We start from the raw sequence: 23,494 nt of genomic DNA on the forward strand, positions 1-23,494 counted from the left end.
TATATGTAGATACCAATTACTTGGTCTACAAAAAGTTGTAATGATGCCCCCGGGGATGTTCGTGAATAGTAAATTATGTTCTATTAAATCAGTTTATTTTCGAGGCCACTTATAACGATCCCCCTTTCCTCGGATCCGAAATTCAGCTTCATCCCTACCCAGCACTATTAGTAGGTATCTACCTACTATTAACGCTGAATAAATTACAGTGTATACCAATATACAGTAGTCACTCGATGATAATTCGAGCTTCAGGGGACCGGGCTAAAAATTATTCATTAATTATTTGATTTATAGAGGTTTTCGATTTACCGAGTGTTGGAATAATCTCGGGGGAAAAGAAATGAATTCGAATTAAAGAGAGGTGAACAATTGTGTGGTGAAGCCTTCAACTGCCGAATCACCTTTTTTGTCAGCGGTCGACAAACACTTATACTTTACAGAACCCATATTTCGACTGAATACGTTTTATTCGATTTCAACAACCCATTGCAGAGGTTTAAATTGGTAAAATGGTACGATTAAAGTCTTGATTAGGTAGGTAAATTACGATAATATATTTTAATAGCCGTCGTTTTTAGTTTCATTGCGAGTACATCAAATCGATTGTACGTAATCTTTATACATATTAAAATTACATAATATAATCAGGTTCCTTTAAGGAAATTCGAATTGTTCTAATTGTGGAGTGTGCCCTGCCGACAGGAATTTTGAATTATCGAGAAGTCCGAAATATTACATGTATTTTCTTCGAATTATAGAGATTTTCTCAGAGGGCTAAGCGTTTAGTTCGATTCATTGAGTTTTTCGAACCATCGAAGTTCAAATAATTGAGTGGCTGCTGTAATATTTTAATACCTAATTCGTATTTCCTGGATTGTAAACGATAAGATGTAAGGTTATTTTCAACACATATTAAACACATATTTAAAAACTGTGATCTATGGACTATGATATCCTGCAGTGGCGGTCAAATGATTTTGTCATTGAAGTTTAGGAGCTGATGTGGTTTTTAAATATATGCACTATTTGATTAAAAAAATTATTTAAATTAAATAGGTAAGTATTGTGATGTTTGAGTATTGTACGAAATTTCCTAACAGTTTCAGCAACACACTCGCCATGTATATATAATGGATTTTAATAAATAAAACATTTTTGTTCGTTACTCGATTGTATACTCCGTGACGACAAATAAACAAAATACACAATAAATTGATTACTCACTAGAATCCTAAACAACCACAAATAACAGAAATTATAAGAACAGTGCCAACTTCCTAACAATAATAAATTAGTTAGGATTTCGAAAACTGCGTTCTTTAAGAAACACCCTATTGTACAAATGTGCATGGATTCTTAAATTCTTTCTTCTCGAGAATGCTTAGGTACGCTATGTAACCTAATTTGTTATGACGTAGATTTTTTTTGTCTCGTGAATGTATTAGAACAAAATCATTGTTTATATTTTCTAATTAAAACCATTTAATATATAATCGTTCTTTATTTGTATAAACTATATTTACCTATATAGTTTGTTCTATATTTATTTTATGTATCAGTGTTAAAGCCAGTTAAAGGACTGTTCCATGAAATTGTTTAATAAATAAATATTGAAAAAAAGGTCATGGGAGATTTATCCCCTTACACCCGCATGTCTCATGTCTGGTCAATCCGCTGCTATAATTTAAAACGAGAATGAAATTTTCATTCATGAAATACTTATTTTTTGTCACGCCTGCACAGAAAGTTTGGTTTTCGACAACGGTTGAAGCGTTCGAAAGCGTCCTTTTTCCGTCCAGCGGGCGGTAAAGTGGAAATCCCCAAAGTGCCGGGCGGAAAAGAGGAAATCCCCAAAAGTGCCGGGCGGAAAAGAAGAAATCCCCAAAAGTGCCGACCGCCGGGCGCGTATCCCCTGCACAACCAGAAATTAAAATGCATACCTACCACGGTTCTTACAAAACATAAACTTTTGGTTACATCTTAAATGACTATAGTTGACAATTACCATCTTTGACATGATGCCTGTATCTATGAGTATACATACAATTCCTAACCTTTAATTAATGTGATGAGCATATAGAGGCTTAACGTCAAAATTCTTATTTAACTACAATAAGATCGAATTATCAGGAATCTCAAATTCAATTTTCAGTCCTTAGTTTTTAAAACTAAACATTTTATGGAAATTAAATTTTAATATTGAAACAAAATTGGAACAATAGAACATCTGTTAATAATAATATGTTTAGGTTGGAACTTTATATTCTACAAAAACGTTTCAATTTTTTTTATCTAAAAAGGCATGATAAAAATTATTGAATATTAAACAAAAATTTTTATAAAAATAAATGTCCAATCAAATTTTGATAAGTGAAAGTAGTCATACATTTAAAAGTTATTAGAAGGTAGGATCAAAAAATACAAGACAATAGTGAATAAAGAATCCAAAATTGTATTCAAAATCTATATCCCATACCAATTCATTCAATCACTATTCAATATCTCATGCCTATACTCAGTTAAGCGAGAGAACATGCCGCACGACAACCGTAGGCAAATGAAGTGTATTCATCAGGTCCAGGCACAGTTGCAGACCAAATACTAATAAATATGTTTCAACTTTATTAGTTCATTAGTAATGAAATCAATCTCTATAATACTACCAATATTATTTTATTATTACAGTGGAGCCTCGATAGTCCGGACAAATTCAGACCGAGCATTGTCCGGATTATCGATTTTTCCGGATTACCGGAGGTTTTTCAAAATTACCTATACTCAAATAATTACTAAAATTTTATTTTTAATTTCACTATTATTATGTACCCACATAGGTACATGTATTAGTCTTTACTAGGAACAGTAGGTAATAAAAATGACGAAATTGTATTTGTCAATAACAATATTTTATAGATTAATTGCGTTGCGGGAATTCTCGTAAAATTAATTTACGAACAAAATGGAATTTAGACATCCGGATTACCGCGTCCACCGAACTATCGAGGCTCTACTGTAATTTGAAAAAAAACATCATTGTAAAACTTATACAATATTCATCTCTCAGATTCTTAAATAGTATAGATACAATTTTCATTTATGAAAATTAAAATTGAGTATTTTTAAGTGTATATTTTATTGAATTAGGTACCTATATAATTTTTAAGAATTTATAGTACCTAATAATCATATAATACGTAAATAAAACAAATTTTGAGTGGAACTTTAAAATTTTTTTGTAATTAAGGCTAAGGTTAATAAGTCTAAAAACTCATGTTTATAACTGTCTAATGAAACTGCATGGTATAAGGGAAATATAGATTTTTATAGAAAAAATTTACAATAATCTTGTGTATTAACATTAAAAAAAAAGCAAAAAAAATTCACAATGAATTCACATTCAGGTATTACATAATAGTTTTTTTTTTTGTTTTTTGCTGTAAAATGTTATAATATTATACTATGAGCACAATAATAAACCACTTTACAACAATTTTTTTCCAATGCGTAACCCAAAATGAGATCACTAATGTGTGTATGAGTATAATAGCCTTTTAGAGATGCTGAAAATATAATTTGTCTGCAGTTGTAATCGCATGATGTACTTCTGTTTATGTGTATTCCGTGAAATCGCACATTTGCATCTTTAAACGGCCACCACCAGCCATTGCAGCACCTTGACCCCCCTGTATCCCTTGTCCACGCACTACTGATATTGGCTCACCACTTATTGGCTGACCGTTGCTGTCTACTTTCATCACCTTGCTCTGTATTCTTTTGATCGTTCTGAGTCGCTCTAGCCAATTACTAGCATATGGCCCACTATTTTCTTTGCTCAGACTGCTCAATATCTGTGACGCCAACTAAATAAAAACAAAATAGTAAAAATTATTATAATTCAGTTATAAAAATCTTAAAGTCCTATAAGACAGGGCTAAGAAGGCTATCAATAAATCTAAAACATTCTCAAATATGTTTGTATTTTCACAATAGTCACTTTTATTTTATAGGAAATTTTCTTTTTTTTTATAAAATGACATTTTCAAAACAACTACAATAATAGTATGTATAATGTGTATAACATGTATCTAACTTCAAATCTATAAAAATAACCAAAATTTATACATTTATGCAATCATCAATTTATTGAAAAAATTAATGTAGCAATAAACAGTACCTATTATCATGGATTAAGTTATTGAAAGCATGGAGAAAAAGTTTATAAAAATATCAAAAATATAATTAGATTTAAAGGATTTATCATTAGGTCATTTTTTAAATGTTTAAAATTCTTTATATGCATTAACTTAAAACTTAAAAATTTAACAAAAATACTACAGATAGTTTACAATCAAGATTTGGTATTATAAAGGCATAAAATATGTTTTACAATACTTCAATCTTTTTAATAATAAAACCTTAAATGTGGCTTGCTTAGACTTGTATTTCCATGATCAAAAATATAACCAACCCGCCAGACTAATTGATTATATAGTTATGTCAGGTTAGTAAATTTATTAGAATAAAAAAAAAAATTGTAAAAACAAGACATATCCTCCACAACACTTAGAATTTAGAACTTAGTATTGGTAAGAATACAATTTAATTATTGAACAATTTATGAGTTCCTAATATTAACACTAAAATTATACTATTATAAAAATAAGACATACATCTGTGTGAATAGCCAACTGTCTAGCCAACATAGCAGCATTTTGATCAGAGACAATTTTTGGTTCTTGATGACCAACATGCTCGCGCAACCCATTTCTCACTTTCACTGTGATCTGATTTACACCATGCTCTAAAGGTTTTACAATTACACAACCATAATTAAATTGACCCTATAAACAAAAAATGTTTTATAACATTATATTAAAAATAAGCATATTTTTATTAAAAAAAAGTGTAATTACTTTAACTGTTTGAATATCGTACTCTTGACCGCTTTCATTGTAAACAATTGTAACAAAATCATTTCCAATATTTTTCTTTTTATTATTACATTTAGGATCAGATTCAGTTGTTGGCATTAAAGTAGCCACATGAAATATAACCTTAACAAAAAACAGAAAAAAAATTATAAAATTAAAAAGAAACATATCAAGTTTAATTCAGAAATAATTTGAATACAGCTAGTTAATAAAAGATATGTAAGCTCTATGAAAAGAGTAATTAAATATAAAAAAATAAATCTTATATTCTACTAACTTGCATAATGTCATCTTGCCATATATAAGTAAATTTTCCATCATTACCATCTGTTTCTAACCCGCCTAAAAATATGCTGTGTGAATCTGTATCGGATAGTTTTATAAGGGAACCCAAACATTTTAGAAATTCTGTGTATCTCAAAGACCCATGCTGGTTTCTCAGTATATCTACTTCAGAGTTGGCTTGTCCCAACCCAACATAGATAACTCCAATCTAAATACCAGACAGAGTTAACTAGTATATTATGACAGTAAAAATAGCTAATACAAACCTTATGCACTTCATATGGAGGTATACGATCCAAATTTTTTACAGCCTTTTCAATCATGGTCTGAGACAATGGTAATAATATTGGTTTTGCATCATTATCAACAAAAGTAAAATGAGAAGAATGGTACAATTGAAGGAAAACAAAGCTAAAAGAAAAAATGCATTCAAAAATATTTATATTTAGCCTAGATAGTTCCAAAAAATAATTACCTCGGATTAATTCCTGAACGCACAGGCTCTTTAGATTGATTTGCCCTACTGTTCGTGTAAAGTGAATTGGGATTTGAAGATACTATTGTTGGTTTCTTAACAGTATTCATCACAGCTAATGTGTGTAGACGAGTTCGGAACATAATAGGTTCATCTGCATCATTTTCCTAAATAATTAAAAGATATTTATTTCATTATATTATAATACCAACTCATGAATGTAATTATATGTAAACATATAATTATGAGTGTATAAATTTGCTATTATAAGTACTGATGATTCTTACATTTTTTTCCAATGTCTGAGATCCATAATTAATTGGCGGTGATAGGGGTGGTTTTTTAGAAAGATAAGATGGTGTTGACGCTAAAGATCTACTTTTTTCCTCGTGGTAATGACTAACTAATGGAAATTCTGTATTTTGTTTGATATCAACACTTTCAGCAGATGATTTTTCAGAAGAGTCACTGTCATTAAAGGAATTTAACTTAGAAGTTTTTAATTGCAATTTTGGTCTTTCTTTTTCATCGTTATTTTTAGCATGAGTTAAAAAGTCAGTATTTTTTTCTGCTGAATCTGTGATCAAATTGAGTGTTAAATTTTTTAACTGACAATTATTTGATGGTGGTGTGGAACCAGTACCACAAATTTCTTCAGGTATTGCTTCACAATTTGCTCTATAATAAATAATTTTAAATAAAATAACTTATAAGAAAATAAGAAATAATTTTTGAAACTAATACTTACTTAGAACTATAACGTAAATCCTTGGTGTAATTCTGTTTTATCTTTTTTGAATCAATAGGAGTATTAAATAATTCTAAGTGTTTATTAATATCTTCATTGTCCATACTATCATCTCCTAAGTCATGCAATTCTTTCATAAAAGGATTTTTCCATCCAGAACTCATTTCAGGACTGGAGTTTGATCTACGGACTGGATTTCTTAAGCGATTTTCTCCACTTTCAGAGTCTTCAACTAATTAAAATAAACAGTTTAAGGATATAAACACAAATTTCTTTAAACTCTGTTTGAGAAGAAAAGGTAAACTCAGAAGTGTAGCCAGCAATGGTTTTGGGCGTATAACCACTTTCCCCATTGACATTTTTTTCCCTAATAATTTGCACATGAAAACTGTAGAAAAGTTGGTTTAATTTATACTTAACCCCCTCCCCCCACTCTATTTAATAATCTTGACTAAGTCATTTTATTCGTCAGTTGGTGCACACTTTCAACCACTCTCACCCGTTTGGTTACAAATCATCAAATGTTCAGCAGTACGTCAGGCGGTTGTCACCAATTGGTGAAGAATGAGAGAAATTTAGCTTCTGTGCTATCAGTGGTATCAGTCGATTTTAAAAAAACATATACTTTCTCTTGTGGAATGAAATATAGGTGTTTATTAATTATTAAACTTAGACTTTAAAACAAGATCCTATTTTATTAAATATATATTGTTGATTTAAATTTGTTAGAAACATAATCACATCATAAATTCTTAGTCTTATAATAACATTTTGTTTGTCTAACTAATATTTAATTTTCATTGTATTTAAACAAATTTAAATTGATAGAGAAAAAAACAAATTAAGTGATACATAGCTTTAGATATTCATTGATATTGATTTTTAATTAAATTTTTTTGGACTGTTTTCAAAACTAAAAATTTTAAAAACTATACCCCAGTCAATAATCGAAGAATAAAAAATTTCATAGTTTTAAAATAACTAGGCAACAAAATAATATTAATATAAAGTATTCGCATTTGTATTATTGTTTTTATTTAAGTTGTTTTCTACACTCAATTTGATTTAAACAGCACATTATTTTCCTTATAGTAATTTTCTATTGGGTATTGTTTTGATAGTTCTTTCAACGTTTGTATTATACTTAGAAAAATAACTCAGCTTTCTCGGTAGTCTGTTATAGCAAAACGTCTGCAACGTTTGCACAGAAATGAAACAGAAGATGAAAATATGCTTAGATTGGCTACTCAACGAATAATCATTGAACAAAATCAAGCTAGGGAATCAAGCGTTGAACATTACCGCCATTCAGCTAAATACACGATCAATAATGAATAGAACTTGTAGACCATATAATTTCTTAAATTCTACCTTTGCTTATGACTTTAACCTTCACTATTCTGTGCTAAATGATATTGATATTAGTAGAATAGATAAAATATACAACAAATTCCAAGCAAAGAAATGGAAGGCTGAAGCTCATGGACTATGTTGTAGTGGCGGAAAAGTAGTTATACCTAAAATTCCTGAATCAACATCAGTTTGGTCATTCACGGAAAGTTATGAACATGACTAGCCAGGTATTAAACAACGAATTAAACAAAAATTTTGAATCATATAGAGTTGGTATTTTTAACAGTCAACAAAGTTCACAGGGATCAACTAGTATATTATATTAATATATTTTATAAGCTTTAATGAATATTACCATCATAATATTCATCTTCAATTTCACAGCTCTCCTGAGAGTTCTGTCGTGAAGGAATAAGTTTGAGAGGAGAACCAGGGATGCATACTGGTTCAGAAGGTACTCTATTCTGTAACTTTTCATTTGCTTCCATCTTAATTTTTTCATCATTAACCATATATTGATCCAAAACACGTTTCTAAAAAATATATTTAATTACACAAAAATCATTTAGACAGTAAATATTAAAATATTTACTTCTCCATCTAAGTATTGACGTATTTTATCTATTTCTCCATTAGAAACTTTTAAACCAAGACTGGGATGAAATAATGTCGAGACATCAAACATGGATGAATCAGAATTCATGTCCTGAAAATTTCTATCATTTTGCACTCTAATCATCCAAGACATTACTCCTGAAATAAATAAAGTTAGAGCCAATCAACATAACAAAGATCATAATCTTAATATATTTACCTGTTGGACACCGTACACGTATTTCAGCCCAAGATTGACACCAACAAGAACAACTTTGTTTTTTATCAATTCGATCTGAGCTAGAAAAACTATTATTTCGGGACATATCAAATGGTTCATTTGATTCAATATGAGGAAACTTTTTTGTTTCTTCTCCAGGAGAATTAGTAGATGTAGATAAACATGATGGTGATGAAACTCCTTTGATAGATGTGTTGACATCAAGTTGATCACTAGTTTCACTACTTTGACTACGAGATACTGAAAGTTTTGACTTCTCATCTGGTTTAGGAGACATTCTGACCTGATCACTACTTAAGCGACAAGATTGATAACATTTACTACATAAACCATTTTTATCTGGTTTTTGAGTGCATCCACTTGTTGTGATGGTTACAAGTTTTATTCCTATCAACCAAGTAGCAGTTTGACCTCCATCCAATATAAAATCTGCTGTGGGATGTCTAAAAATAAAATAATATATAAAAATATATATAATATATATTATAATTATATTAGGATCTATTCCAACAAAAATATTATATTACATTTTTTATATGACATTTACCTTTTAGGAATGGCAGAACAAGTAGCAAAAGCATATCTGGCTAATAAATCCATACAAGTTTCAGTTAACTCTTTATGAAATGTTAAAAGCATATTGTCTATTGGTGGTTTCAAATCGTTCATAGGACTGCGACTCATGCCCATTGTTGTTCGATCATGTCTACGACTTCCCTAAAAATTAAAAATTGTTTTTATATTACAATATTACACTAATACTAATAACATCAACACATTAATAGTAAATTACTTGATCTGTTAAACTAGAACTTCGTTTTCTACTAGACGAATCTTCATTATCAATATTGCTCCTAGGAATTGTGCGACCTTCGAATGGCACCAATACATTTTGTTTTAGGCCCTAAAATATATCAAGCATAATAATAATAATATTTTTAATATAAATGTAATTGATAAAAATCAAGTTAGTTGTTTTTAATACTTTATGGATGAATTCTACAAAATTTCTTCGAAATGATGTTCGACATTTCAGGAACCAAATAGCAATCACTCGATGTGCTAATGAAACAGTGTAATGATTGTATTTAAATGGATTGGTATAAGGCAAAGTAATTGCAAATACAGCCATATATTGATCTGCTACAAAATTAGAGAACACTTTCGGAAGACGACTTAACACTGGAGAGGCATAAAAAAAATGTCTGTTATGCAAAATAAATGGATTGCAATATATTATTTAATAATTGTACTTACTAGATAAAAATTCTAAAATCGGTACTGCAGTTTGTGTGGTAGCTGAAAGTTTGGACATATTCAACAAGACTTCAGGTAATAATTTTACCATTATATCTCTCATTTCTAGTATACAAGTAGTTAATGCCATTACCACAGGACATATACACCGATTAACTAATCCTAAATTATAAGAAAAGATTTTTTCTTAAGGTTAACTATAATTATATTATAATTATTAATTATTGACTAATTAATATACATCACATTCTTTATAATATTAAAATAATTAATACAATTATATAAGTTTGTGTGCATACATTTTTGTGAGACATCATGGATGTATATTATATATATATATTTATTTTTTATTTTTTGATATTTTTGTATTTTTATTTATTTCTCAATAATCAAACATACCTGATTGTAAGCATTTTACAAGTTTTTGTTGAAGAGATGGCTCCAAACTATTATGATATGAAACAAAAGCAGCTAATGCTGGATAAACAGCAATTTGAAAGTCAGTTTTCAGCCATTTAGGTGGTGTATTCTTTAAAGTGCCGGCAACAGTTTTATCGTTCACCTGATATTCAAACACCATAATTTAATGAATATTACAATATTTTTCGTTAAATTTCACAAAAGTGAGCATAACACACCAATTGACATAAAGTTGATGCCAATTCATATGCTGGATCAAATTCCCAATTCCCAGATAATATCAATGCCTTGTTTTTAAGAATCTGAGGAACATCTTTCAGTATTTTGTTCAATACTCGCCAATCTAAATATAACCAATCATATCATAATATGTCTAAAGAAATGTTTAATAGGAATTATGGTTTATTTCTTGAACTTCACACACAAACACAATGTTTTATAGTCCACACCGTACATTTTGTCAGTCAACACATACCCGCATACTCACAGACACATACTCACATCCTGAAAACACATGATGCAAATTATCTACAGTTAAAATGCTTCACACCAAACGCCATTAGATTCCTAAACTCCATTTCCAAATTGTTTTCATGTTTTACCGAGCTCTTCTTTTAACGCCGTAATCACTGCTTTGCATGCATCAGCAAGACACATGTAGTTAAACTGCACCAAAATGTTTTCCTTTGATTTTGTGTCATCTGTTGAGAAATTTGGACTAGGTGGTACTCCATGACCCTTGTGATCGACATACATATACGGAGAATATTCATCAATACCTTGCATTCCCAACTTATACCTTGAATCTGCCCGAAGTTTAACTAGTAATTCAAATATCTATAAATATAAACAGTAAATCATCAACTGAAAATTATACTTGAAATTGTTAATTTTATAATAAATAAAACCTATTTTATATAGATGTAGCAATTATTATTTTGTAAATCTTACCGCTAAACGTATCGAAAATATATGTTCCAATATCATTGGTCGTTCATAATGGTGTCTCAAGTGAGTAATAAGCAAAGTGAGAATAGTATCAGCAGAAATTGTTGGATATTTATATAAAAACTTTGAAAACAATTTTGAAAGACCCTCAACAGTTATTTTTATATCTTCCACATCATTTTCATGTAAAACAACTCCAGTATTTAACTTATTAATTCTGAATAACACCTAAAAACATATATTGAAAACTAATACAAAATATTTTTACAATAAAATACAATACATTTTATATAGCTATACAGTGTGATTTTTTTATCATGAACCACTCATTATTTCAAAAAAAATCAATGTTTTTGAAAATATTTTTTTACAAAGTTTCATGTTGTTAAAAAAACAACGTTTTTATTAAAAAATTATGTTTTTTTATTATTTTTTAAGTTTTTCACTTTTTTGAATGACAACCTAGAGTTTGAATTTCATATTCCAAAGCAGAATATTTTTCTAAGTATTTTGATACGTAAAAATCGAATTTTGGACGAGTAGTTTATGAGTTATAAGTATTTAAAGTTTAGATTGGTGGAGTGGAGTGGTACGGGGTTACCCCACAAAATGTTTGTCCACTACTCCGCTTGTCTAAACTTAAAATACTTATAACTCATAAATTACTCGTCCAAAATTCGATTTTTACGTATCAAAATACTTAGAAAAATATTCAGCTTTGGAATATGAAATTAAAACTCTAGGTTGTCATTCAAAAAAGTAAAAAACTTAAAAAATTATAAGGATAAAAAATATTAAAAACCATAATTTTTTAATAAAAACGTTGTTTTTTTAACAACATGAAACTTTGTAAAAAAATATTTTCAAAAACATTGATACTTTTTGAAATAATGAGTGGTTCATGATAAAAAAAATCACTCTGTATAATAGTTGGACAAATTTAATGCATCACATTTTTGTTTAAAGATTAGTTTTTGAAAGTACTTTGAGAGAAGTAGAGATAAGTAGTCATACTATAAATTGTCATTGATATGTATAAATTCTATAATTTTGTATGCTATGAGTTATGACTCAACTAAAAATCAATTTTTTAACTATATACTAAAATTTAATTTAAAATACATACTGTTCCAAGTATTTGTAAAAGATCTGTATGATAATCACTTTCACAGTCATTACAAATACCTATAATGAATTGACAAACAACTTTTCGAACACATGGATCAGTGTCTTCAGCAATTCCACCAAACACGTTCAGGATAACTTCCATTAGTTCACCGTCATATAATGCACTATATAATTGTAAGTTATAATTAGTTGATAAATAATAATTATATAAATTGTAAATTATATTCTTTCATCAAAAAAATTTTTGAATATTTTACTCAAGGTATAAGATTTCATGACTTACTAGAATTTATAACAAAAATGCGGAAGAATACTATTACCTTTATGAGTTTATAAAAATTATTTACAATATTTAATGTTTATATTTTAATTATAGAAAATGCTATATAATACATAGACAATCAAATCCATATAATAGTCAACAGAATGTACTAGTATAAATGTGGCACTTGTGTATTTATTCTAAATACATTTTCAAACAAAAATAGTTTTGTGTGAATCAAAAAACAAAAGTGCATGAAATTAGAGGTGCCACAAGGGATGTTCATAAAGTGTAGCTGCACAGAATTCATTGCACTTGGTGCAACAAAAAAGAACACCAATTCCAGATCTTAAACTCTAAGTTACATTGAACTACATACAATTACATATAATTACATACAACTAATATTTAACACTAAGTAAAAATAATCCAACCGCCAACTCACTAGTGCTACTCCTTTGGAATGCTAATGGTATTCAAACCCCTTCGCAGACCTTCTACTCACTTCTCAAAATAAAAGAATTGATATCGCCTTATTTCTGAATCCCACCTAACATACCGTTCAAATTTGTACAACCTAGGATACAACATCCTCAAAACCAACTATTCAGAAGACTCAGCCTGCGGATGAGCTGCAATATTTATTAAATCCTTTCTCCTATACCGCCCCTTCTCACAATACAGAGAACCACATATTCAAGTATGCACTATACTAATTACAAGGACCACACTCCCATCACAGTTACCTACACGTACTGCCTCCCTAAACACACCACAACTCTGAACAAATTTAACAACTATTTATCGACTCTTAGAAACAACTTAATAGTCGGGGCGACATCAGTGCAAAGCAATATCCAATACCACCTAACCTAACCTAACCTACCACTCGAACTCTCTTCGTGGTACCACTCTCCGACAAATCTTCCATGCTAATAACTACCTAATTATTTACCCTCCAAATTCCACATATTGGCCAACATCACCCCCGAAAGCGGCCTGAAAATCTAGATAATTCATAGACCACATTCATAACTAAAATACCAAACAGATTCCATGATAAAATATAAAATATCCCGGATCCATTATTGGATTACTCATAAATACTCCCAATTATTAAAAATAATCTTACCCTAAAAAATCCTCCTTCTCTTACAAATTATGTAATAAATTGAAATACATTTTAATCTACTCTCGACTCAAATATAAACTTAAAAACTAGTCTCAAATTTGAAAATGATATAGACATGACCCATACATACCTTAACCCAAACAATAGAAACCACCGCATGGAACTTAAACTCTCCCAAGATCCCTCCGAACCATAATCAGAATTCTCTACAAACTCACATCGGAACCATGATAGTTATAAAAAGAAGGTCGAGAGCAATTTGACAACGTACAAAATATCCATCCGACAAAAAAAATTCAATAAACTCTGTTATATTCTTAAAACACGACATGCTAAACAATGTGTCAATGACTACTAAAATTATAGAGCCTCTCTCTTTGAAAGAGTGCTCCCCATGAAAAATAACTAGCAAAATTTTAAATCACAAATTCACTGCCCATTCTTTAAAAAAGCATTGGGGCACCTGTGCCATAAATGGCTCAGAAGTCAGATATATTTAGACAATATCTATCTTCAGTCTTTCAACCTAACATAAACCCAAACTTCCTTCCAAACGAAGATAAAATCACCAAATTTTTATCACTACTATTACCACTCACACTACCTCCAAAATGTTTTTCTCCAAATGAAATGAAAACACTAATTCATAAATTTTCTTTAGGCAAGTCATCAGGTTTTAAATTAATAACAGCCAAAATAGAACGCTATTTAGCCTCCGCAAACTGCTACAGAAAAAAAAGAAATTTTAATCCACATCCCTCACATTTTCAACTCAATTCTCAAGACTATCTTATATTCCGATACAATTGAAATTCTCAGTAATAACACTTTTTCACAAACCTAACAAACCTCCTGATATACCCTCCTCATACAGACCAATTAGCTTACTATATTTCTTCTCCAAACTCTGTGAAAAATTAATCCTAAAACACATCAACCCAATAGTTAAAAGTAACAACTCTATCACAAACTTTCAATTTGGGTCTCGTGGGAAACATTTACCTATCCACCAAATTCACAAACTTGCAGACAACATTTCAAACTCGATCGAAATAAAGATGTATACTTCAGCTATATTTCTGGATGTCTCACAGGCATTCGATAAGCTCTGACACCCTGGATTACTTTATAAATTAGAAAAATCTTAAACCACCGTCATACTATCTTCTTCTAAAATCATACTTGAGAAAATATTTCGCGGACAGATCCTCCATTTCACCGATTCTTGTGGGCATACTTCAAGAAGTTGTCATCTCCCCCCACATTTTATAATCCATATTCCACTGACCAACCAACCCACCCTAATACCATAGTTGCCGATTATGCAGATGACAAAGTCAACCATGCTTTTCACTCAAACTCGATAATAGCTTCCTCGTTCGTACCAAGTAATCCAAACCTACTGTCTTCTTGATTCTCTCGTTGGAGGGTAAAAATCAATGAATGAAAATCAATCCATACAGTATTTACAATTCGACACCGTCAAGCTTCTCCAATTTTCTTAAAGAATAAACAAAATACTTTCTTCAGATACTGTCAAATACCTAAGCTTTTAACTTGACAAAAAGTTAAACTGATCTAAACACTTACAAAAAAACAGTAAAAACTACCCTCAACTATAGATTTTCCCTACTTAAAAATATCCTTAATAAGTAATCCACACTCAACTTAAAAACAAAAATTGTTATCTACAATCTCCTCTTAAAACTTATCTGAGCTTGTGGCGTCTAGTTCTAGAGTTCTGATAAAAATCAAATACATATATTCCAATTACTTCAACTCATCACAAACGTTCCTCTAAACATATCAAATATTTCTCTTCATAATGACCTGAAGATCCCTTTTATTAAAGACATAGCCAAACACTACAACAAATTTCACTCCCACTTACCTCAACATACCAACCCCCTCATTACAAACCTCGCCTCTCAGTTACTTCTAGACAATCTTCCCCGAAGGCTAAAACGATAATTGCCTCTATATCTCTAACAATACTCGAATATAAATTGTAATTAAATTAAACACCCCAAGTGCTATCAATGGATAACGTCTTGAATCACGCTTATCTTCACCTAATATATACACCACATCCTTCTTCTTATTGTAACTATATGTAACAGATTGTTGATTTATCTAAAGTAAAAATATAAATATTTTATTACTATTCAACTTTTTCAACTTAAAAGTTTTGTAATTTTAAAGATTTACAAATTGTTTTCAAAAAACTTCTTTTTCTTCTTCTATGTTTAAAAAAGCCTTTACAGACCATTCCAACTCACACCCACTCCTTTATTCTTCTCTATTTATTACTCTTTCTTTCCAATTTGCTCCTTCATCTAGCAATTGCACATCCTTTTTGACTAAGTGTTTCCATCTTGTTTTAGATCTTCCAACCGGCCTTTTTCCGGTTGGATTTTGTTCCATCACTGCTTTAATTAATTCATTTTGGCTCGCTTTTTTATCACCTTCGTTATAATTATGCTTTGGAATAAAATTTCAATCTCTATATTTTTCCTCCTTCTCCAATCTCTTAACTGATCCAAAGGTTTTCCTAAATATTTTTGTTTCCAGTATTAAAAATGTATTTTTGTCAGATTTTCTTAGTGGCCATGTTTCCGCTCCGTACAGAATTACTGAACGGATCAATGTAATGTGTTATTGCTTTTTTAGTTCTTTAGATAATACTCGGGATATCCTAATGTCTTTGCTAACCCATATTACTATTTGTTGCCTGTCTGTAATCTAGTTTAACTTCCCTGGCCATTATGTTCTGTTACCATCGTTACGATATTTGAATTGTCGCCCTTTATTGTCTTAAACCAGATTTTACTTATACCCTATCCGAAATCAGGACACTAACCAAACGTAACTTTGACTTTTGTTTACATTACACATATAATTAGATTCATGATGTTATTAGGGAATTGGAACTCCGAAGTTGTATGCTTTTTGGAAATCAATGAAAAAGATGTGTAATCCCTATCATATTCCCAAGCTTTTTGAAAGATCTGTCTTGATATAAATATCTGATCAATAGTTAACCTTCCCATCCTGTAGCCACCTTGATAATTTCCAATTATTTCTTCTGCCCTTCATTTTATTTTTGATAGAATATAATTAAATAATATCTTACATGTCACGTTCAATATACCTCTAATTGTTACAACCCTGAGAGTCTCCCTTCTTATATATTGGGCAAATTATCGCATTTTTCAGTCTTCGAGTAGCTTTCTCTCCTTCGTATGTTTCTGATTAGGTCCCATATGCTTTTAACCAACTATTTACATCTTTTTTTCAGTAATTCTGATTGTATTTTATCCTCATTGGGGATTTATTATTTTTTATCATTTTTATTTGGATTTCAATTTCCTATAGTGTTAATTCCGGATAATATTGTTGTTATTCTCGTTAATTATGTTAAATATTAACACCTCTTCTAGCTCATTACAGTTTAGTAAATCATCAAAATAACTTTTCCATGTCTCTATCAGTGCTTCATCCGTGGTTATTAAAGAACTCACGTTGTCTTTGAAGATTCAATCTTTCTTTTTATATTTACAACAGAGTTTATTTACTTGTTGATTTAACTGTCTGGTTTTATAGCCACAGTAATTATTTTCAGAACTTTCTATTATACTTTTCATATATTTTCTTTTTTCACACCTTATTATATTATTCACTTCCTTTTGTCTTGTTTTAAATATTTTAAGGTAAGGTTAGGTATTATTCTCAGATTAATCCAAAACATAAAAAAATAATAAATTTGTATAAAAACATTTTGTCTATGTTGCATGTGGGCCAAAGACTGACAACTTTTTAAAATAATAATTCATTAATTTTTATATTAATAGATTCTTTTATTTTATGAAATTTCTTCTCAGTGTGTTTCTGTTCTTAAAATTATAATACTAGATAAAAATTCTTGTCTACGTGAGATATAAGATAATTGTTTAATAGATTTAGTTTTAAAATGGTAGATCTGATCTAGCAGTTCAGCCACAGAAACAACAGGAACTATAAGAAGAATAACACAAGCACTTGAAACGTCTAAAAATTAGTTGAAAAATTGTTGCTTATAATTATAACTAGGTACCCAAAATATGTTTTATTATTATTAGATATTTGTAATTTTATATATTTCGTTACTGTTTTAATTGATACCATTTATAATAGGAAGTTAGAATATGTATTTTACATCATCTTTATACTTAGAACCAAAATCATAATTCTATAATAATATTATCATCAGTTTTTGTTGAACAAATAAGAAGATTTTAAAAAGTTTAAAGTAGGTTAACTCAGTACAGTAGATATCAAATGTATAATATTAAAGTTGTATTAAAATCTTAAATTTGTACAGTTGATAACATGTATTATATTAGATTAATTGATTTAAATAACAATAAAAAAAATCCCACTTACCTATTTTGTTGGTAAACTTCTTTCATTGTCTGATTCACAGCCTGTATTCTTATAAGAGTTCTGTTTTCTTTAGTATAGAAGTGATTTAGAAACATTTTCAAATTATCAATCCATTGGTATTCAGTTGGAACAAGGAACTCCTTTCTGTATGACATTAAGTTATTAACTGACGATTCCTAAATAAAAATTTTTGATTAATATTGTATACAATTTTGAAAGAATATCTTTTAAGTATCTTACAGGTCTATAAATTGAAAATGTTTCAATGACATCATAAATGTCATCTAGACTACCACTATAAAGATCATTGTCTATAAGTGACTCAATTTTTGATAAGGTTTCATTAAGATGGTCTGCAATCATTTGCATTGAATTGGCACCATTTCTGTCTAATAAAATTATTATTTGGTAAATTAAACAATTTAATTTTAATTAAAAAATAATGTAATATTTTATTCATGTAAATCAATATTAATTTATATGACTTACTGACAAACTCTGCTATTTTTTTTAATATTTTTAAAACTTTTTCCCAAATTGTGCTACGTATAGTAGATCCATATTTTGTTATCAATGATTCCATTCCTAATACAACTTCAAGTACAACTGTTGGATGGTCACATGATAACGCCTGTTAAAAAGATTAATGTGTAATAAACTAATTTATAAACAATAAGTTGTTCTTGTACATTATAAATTGAAGGCAAAATTGAAAGAAGAGAAATTTTAAATGTGACTTGATTGTTACTCCATAAAGCCATGTTAATATAGAACAACCCGCCTCTCACAAGTCCAGCGTTACGGTGAGAAACTTCTTGGAGAAGCATTTGACAAATTAAAATAATTGCTGAGTATCCCATATGTGTTCCTAAAAGCTTCCGCATGGTCTAAACATAAAGTATATATTTATATATACACACATACATCTACATCAATCAAGTATTTTTTATTTACTTTCCAGCAATGTGAACAGTATATTTTTGAATTTGCAGTATGACATAATGTGGCAATAAATATAGGCAGAGATTGAGGAGGCAAATGATTATAACATATAATGGTATCCAAAAGTCGTAAGCTTTCTAAAACAACTTTTTCATCTTTACTATAACAGCATATATAAAATGAACTCCTATTTGAAAATATAATAAATACATAAATTATAACAAAAATCAAATGCTACTGCAATAATTATGAGGCATTATTTGATATACATACTGAACTACAGTATTGATAACTTCATCGTCCAAATAAGTGGCATTAAATTTTATGACATTAATAGATATTTCAAGCCACTGTAATGTAAAACCAGCAGGAGCTAATTCAGATGCACCCCAATTTGTTAACCAAGGGCATATTTCTTCTTCTAGATAGACAATATCACGGCCATGATCGGTAAGACATTCTAATAGCTCTAACCTATAATCAAATTCAAAGTAAAATTATTTACAATGAATTATAATTAGAAGTCGGATTTCAATTTTTCATTAATGAAGACGTTCACGTGTACTATAAAGAAACATCAAAATATTTATTTTAAAATATTTTAGAGTACCTACCTATAAACAACAATTTTTAAATTTTAAATAATTAGATAACTTTAATTCAATAAAATCTTTTATGCATTAGTTATTTTCTTATTAATTCTTCAAACTAGCTTTTATGCATTAGACATTTTTAATAAGTAAATTATGCTTAGGTAACTTGATTTAACATGATCATTCAGTTTATTGAAAAATTTTTACTGGAAATAACTTAAACTAATATATAATTAGCTAGAAATCCGACCTCTAATTATAATAAAAAAATTATTAAAAATTGTGTAATATGAATTCTTACATACAAATTAGTACAACTATATTTAACCTGTATGATATATCTTCAGAAATAGTATGGCTTTTAATGAAATTAAAAAAATGTTTTCGTAACATTCCAAGATTTCCAAATTGGCCAAGAATAATGGATCTAATAAGTGTAAACACCAAATGGCGATCTTCTTTGGGAACATGGTGGCTAAATAAATCATGTACTTGAAGCCATAAACTTGCAACAGCATTCTGTAAAACAATACAATTTTGTAACCAGATGATAAAAATCAATAATAATACATGTGATTGTAGCTAAAATAAAAATTTGATCATACATACACTGGCGTATTTAGAGAAGAGGGTTGTTTTAGCAGTTAAACGCATCCCCAATTTTTTTTTCTAGTTCTATTCATTACTGAAATATGGTTGACAATTGATGAAGTATTTTAAAACTGCTTTGAAAATTGAATAATGTATATTTCATCTTATATCAGGTGATAGGCATTAGTCATACATGGAAAAACTTTGTTCCTACTCCAAGACAGTGTTATTATCAGACCATAATTATTATTGGGTAAAACGACCGAGAAATTTAGAAACAACTAACTTACTATAGAATTGCAATGGAAACTTTGTCTCTACATAATCCGGAAATATATCCAGATATATTTAAATTGTTAATAATTTTTGCAACACTTTTAGTTTCAACAGCACAGAAAGAAAGATCCTTTTTATCACTTAAAAATATAAAGACTTACATACGTAATACTATAGACAGTATATATCAAGTTTATTTTTATTTTTTGTAACTAAGTCTAAATCATAGTTATAAAATTTAATAAATAAATTATTGTTTTATGTAGAAAAAGTAAATTGGATCAATCAATCAAAAGACCGGGTTGAAAGTTAACAAGTATCTAGGACAAATCGTCAGTAAAAAAAAGACTTTAAACTTTGAAATTTACATAAGTGTTTTTTTTAAACATATCTATAATAATATTTGAGTATAAAAAATAAATTTAACTTATATGAGAAAAAACTCAGTAAATTTAAGTGTTAAATTAATTTTATTTCATTCACACAAATATTAATACATTATTCCTGTCATAATTTTATTATAATTAAAAATGTAATTAATAATCCTAAGATTATTTATAAGAAAATTCCCACTTATTTAAGGTCTTAAGATGTATTATAATCAGATATAAATTTGTGAAGAAACTAATATTTATGGAGATAAAGTATTGTCAAAAGTCAAGAAACCTCCAAGAAAAATATGCCACTGCATACATATATAAATTAAACACTACCACAGAATTGGTAGTCGTGTTTCTTAAATGCACATTAGGCAATCAGGAAATGAACCTGGTCCCATCCAAGAGTTTACTTGTTTTAAAATAATAAGAAATATTTATTATTACCATATAATTTTAAATAGCGTTTTAAATTTTAATTCAAAGTTAAAGAAATTAATAAATAACTCACTTGTCTAGAAGAAAAAAAACAGGGCTATAGGTACAGTTGCCAAAATAGAATAAGCATACATTTTAAGTTTTTTTTGGGAGATACAATATTTTTTTCATACATAAATACCTATCTGTATAAATAATAAGAGTTTAATGTAAGATCAATAATTAGGTACTACATAAGCACTTGGACTACCTATTAAGTACATAATCAATGCAGATATGGACAATTTTATCATAAGTTATTTGAGTCAATCAATCCTCGAAAACAATCAAATGTAAAATAATATGTAAAAGCATTACCTCTTCAAGTCGATGAGATTTAGCTACCTCAGCTAGTTCTTTGATAGCTTTGATTCTGGTGTGAATCGACGACTCTGAAGATATCCTTTGCCCTTGATCCTCGGTTAATGTGTAGTCATCTTTTACACGCAGAGCCCCTGGAAAGTTCAAACACATAACTCCACATTTGTAGGCAGACAAAAACATAAGGAGAAAACTTACCTAAGTTTGGACCTCCTCGATGAAGGCGAAAAAACTGTTTCAGCTTCTCAAACAATTTATTATCCTTGTTGTTACTCATTTTAAATGTGTAAGTATGTATGTATGTGTATTAAATGGTAAGTCAAACTAATGTTTTTTATCTAGCAGTGCGCATTTCGGGAATATTATATGTACCTACTAATAAGTTACGGTTATAATAAATCAGTGCGAACGGCCACAAAACAGTGGCGGAGCAAGTCGGCACAGCCAGATGAACATAATTAATACATAATAATATTTAATTAGGTATAAGAGATAGGTTGATAGATACCGACAACGGCGACAACTAATTGAACAGCGGCAACAACAACGAATAATAATAAATAATAATAGCAGGCAGCAGCAGCATATCTTTTTTATGACTGAACACTGAAGACTGCCTAAGCAACTACATAAGAGATATAAAACAATATTATTATGTTTTATCAAAATAGGTATGTGGTACGGTTTTTTTATATAATATAATTGCTTTTTTTCGCGACCATTACGCACTATCATTCAAACATGATGTACCTCACGTTCTCACCACGGATAAAGAAGGTGATACCCATATATATTCTATTATCTATGGTGATAATGTGATAGCGAAGTATCTCCTGGAGTGATAAGAAAGAAAAATAAATAAACCAGAATTTACAGAAATATTACCACGGAACAATAGTAGCTCATGGCCCATGGGATATGGATTATTGAATTATTATTTATTTATTTTCATTTAAAAATAGAAATGTATACATACATGTAAATTTATACATACTATAAAATGTCATTATAGACATAATTGTCTTCGTAAGCTAGGCTTGTTGTGAAGACAAGGTTCTTAAAAATATCTCGTACATTTACTAAAATAATTAATTATAATTAAATTAATACATTATAAGTCGATTATAGATGATTTAGTGATTATAAGCTTATCATAAACATACATTTTTAAATATTTTTTGAATTCCAGAATAAATTAACAATTTTACAGGAATACAGATATAATAAAATTTATCTATGTTAGTAATTTAATTTTTTCATTTACCATTTTCTTATATAATCTAAAGATTTTATACAAACCAACGTCAATATTTAGTTCCATTGCCATCTTATTCCAGCATTCAAAGGGTTTCTTTTTCCAAATTCCGTTCTACACATAGGAATTAAATACATATTGGTTTGTTTCGCTCTTGTACAATATGGTTATGTTTAAATTTAAATTTTTGAATATGAAGGAAAAACATATTCAATAATATATGTCGTGCATATAATTGAGTTAAATTTAATAAATTACATTCTTTATATAATAATACAATGCTCATCCTATAGGGTTTTTTAAAAGATATTTTAATAAGAGAATTTATAGTGGTTTCAAGTGCATTTAGATGTATATTGTAGACACCACCCAAACTTGCAATACTATATGAATAAATTGGCTGGGCCATAGCTATGAAAACCATTCTCATTGTGGTAGGTGATAGTATGTTGCTAAGAGTTTT

At 29.1% G+C, this 23,494-nt stretch overlaps 1 protein-coding gene across 4 annotated transcripts; it reads right to left on the bottom strand.

Moving 5' to 3' along the window:
* Positions 1-3,336: 3,336 nt before the first annotated feature.
* gig (TSC complex subunit tuberin) lies at positions 3,337-22,484 on the bottom strand. 4 transcript variants are annotated; one of them, XM_089219390.1, is made up of 29 exons: positions 21,975-22,484; positions 21,774-21,892; positions 20,036-20,253; positions 19,415-19,615; positions 19,154-19,328; positions 18,889-19,086; positions 18,689-18,830; positions 18,440-18,588; positions 18,200-18,375; positions 12,382-12,547; positions 11,259-11,483; positions 10,910-11,144; positions 10,526-10,650; positions 10,287-10,449; positions 9,888-10,049; positions 9,616-9,812; positions 9,424-9,534; positions 9,178-9,347; positions 8,610-9,073; positions 8,388-8,548; positions 8,151-8,328; positions 6,443-6,674; positions 5,982-6,372; positions 5,695-5,861; positions 5,486-5,630; positions 5,212-5,427; positions 4,917-5,057; positions 4,674-4,844; positions 3,337-3,863 (listed from the first exon to the last, which is right to left on the bottom strand). In XM_089219390.1, the coding sequence occupies exons 1-29, from the start codon at positions 22,051-22,053 to the stop codon at positions 3,612-3,614; spliced, it is 5,529 nt and encodes a 1,842-aa protein (XP_089075516.1). In that variant the 5' UTR covers positions 22,054-22,484; the 3' UTR covers positions 3,337-3,611. The 4 variants fall into 4 exon arrangements, with proteins under 4 accessions (XP_089075516.1, XP_089075517.1, XP_089075515.1 ...); XM_089219391.1 differs by having other exon boundaries at positions 20,063-20,253; positions 21,774-21,910; XM_089219389.1 differs by having other exon boundaries at positions 21,774-21,910.
* Between the last annotated feature and the right edge of the window lie 1,010 nt (positions 22,485-23,494).

The sequence above is a fragment of the Diuraphis noxia genome, unplaced genomic scaffold, assembly GCF_037042655.1.
Source record: "Diuraphis noxia isolate RWA-SAM2 unplaced genomic scaffold, SU_Dnox_SAM2 contig0002, whole genome shotgun sequence".
Classification (NCBI taxonomy): Eukaryota; Metazoa; Arthropoda; class Insecta; order Hemiptera; family Aphididae; genus Diuraphis; species Diuraphis noxia.

What these genes read in the sequence shown, in the direction of transcription:
- gig (XM_089219389.1), bottom strand. Translation starts at nt 22,053, where the DNA reads ATGAGTAACAACAAGGATAATAAATTGTTTGAGAAGCTGAAACAGTTT. An exon ending in CTCAGACATTGGAAAAAAAT is followed by an intron (nt 5,862 to 5,981) that starts GTAAGAATCATC and finishes TTAATTATTTAG; the next exon opens with GAAAATGATGCAGATGAACC. An exon ending in GGCAAGATGACATTATGCAA is followed by an intron (nt 5,058 to 5,211) that starts GTTAGTAGAATA and finishes TTTTTTGTTAAG; the next exon opens with GTTATATTTCATGTGGCTAC.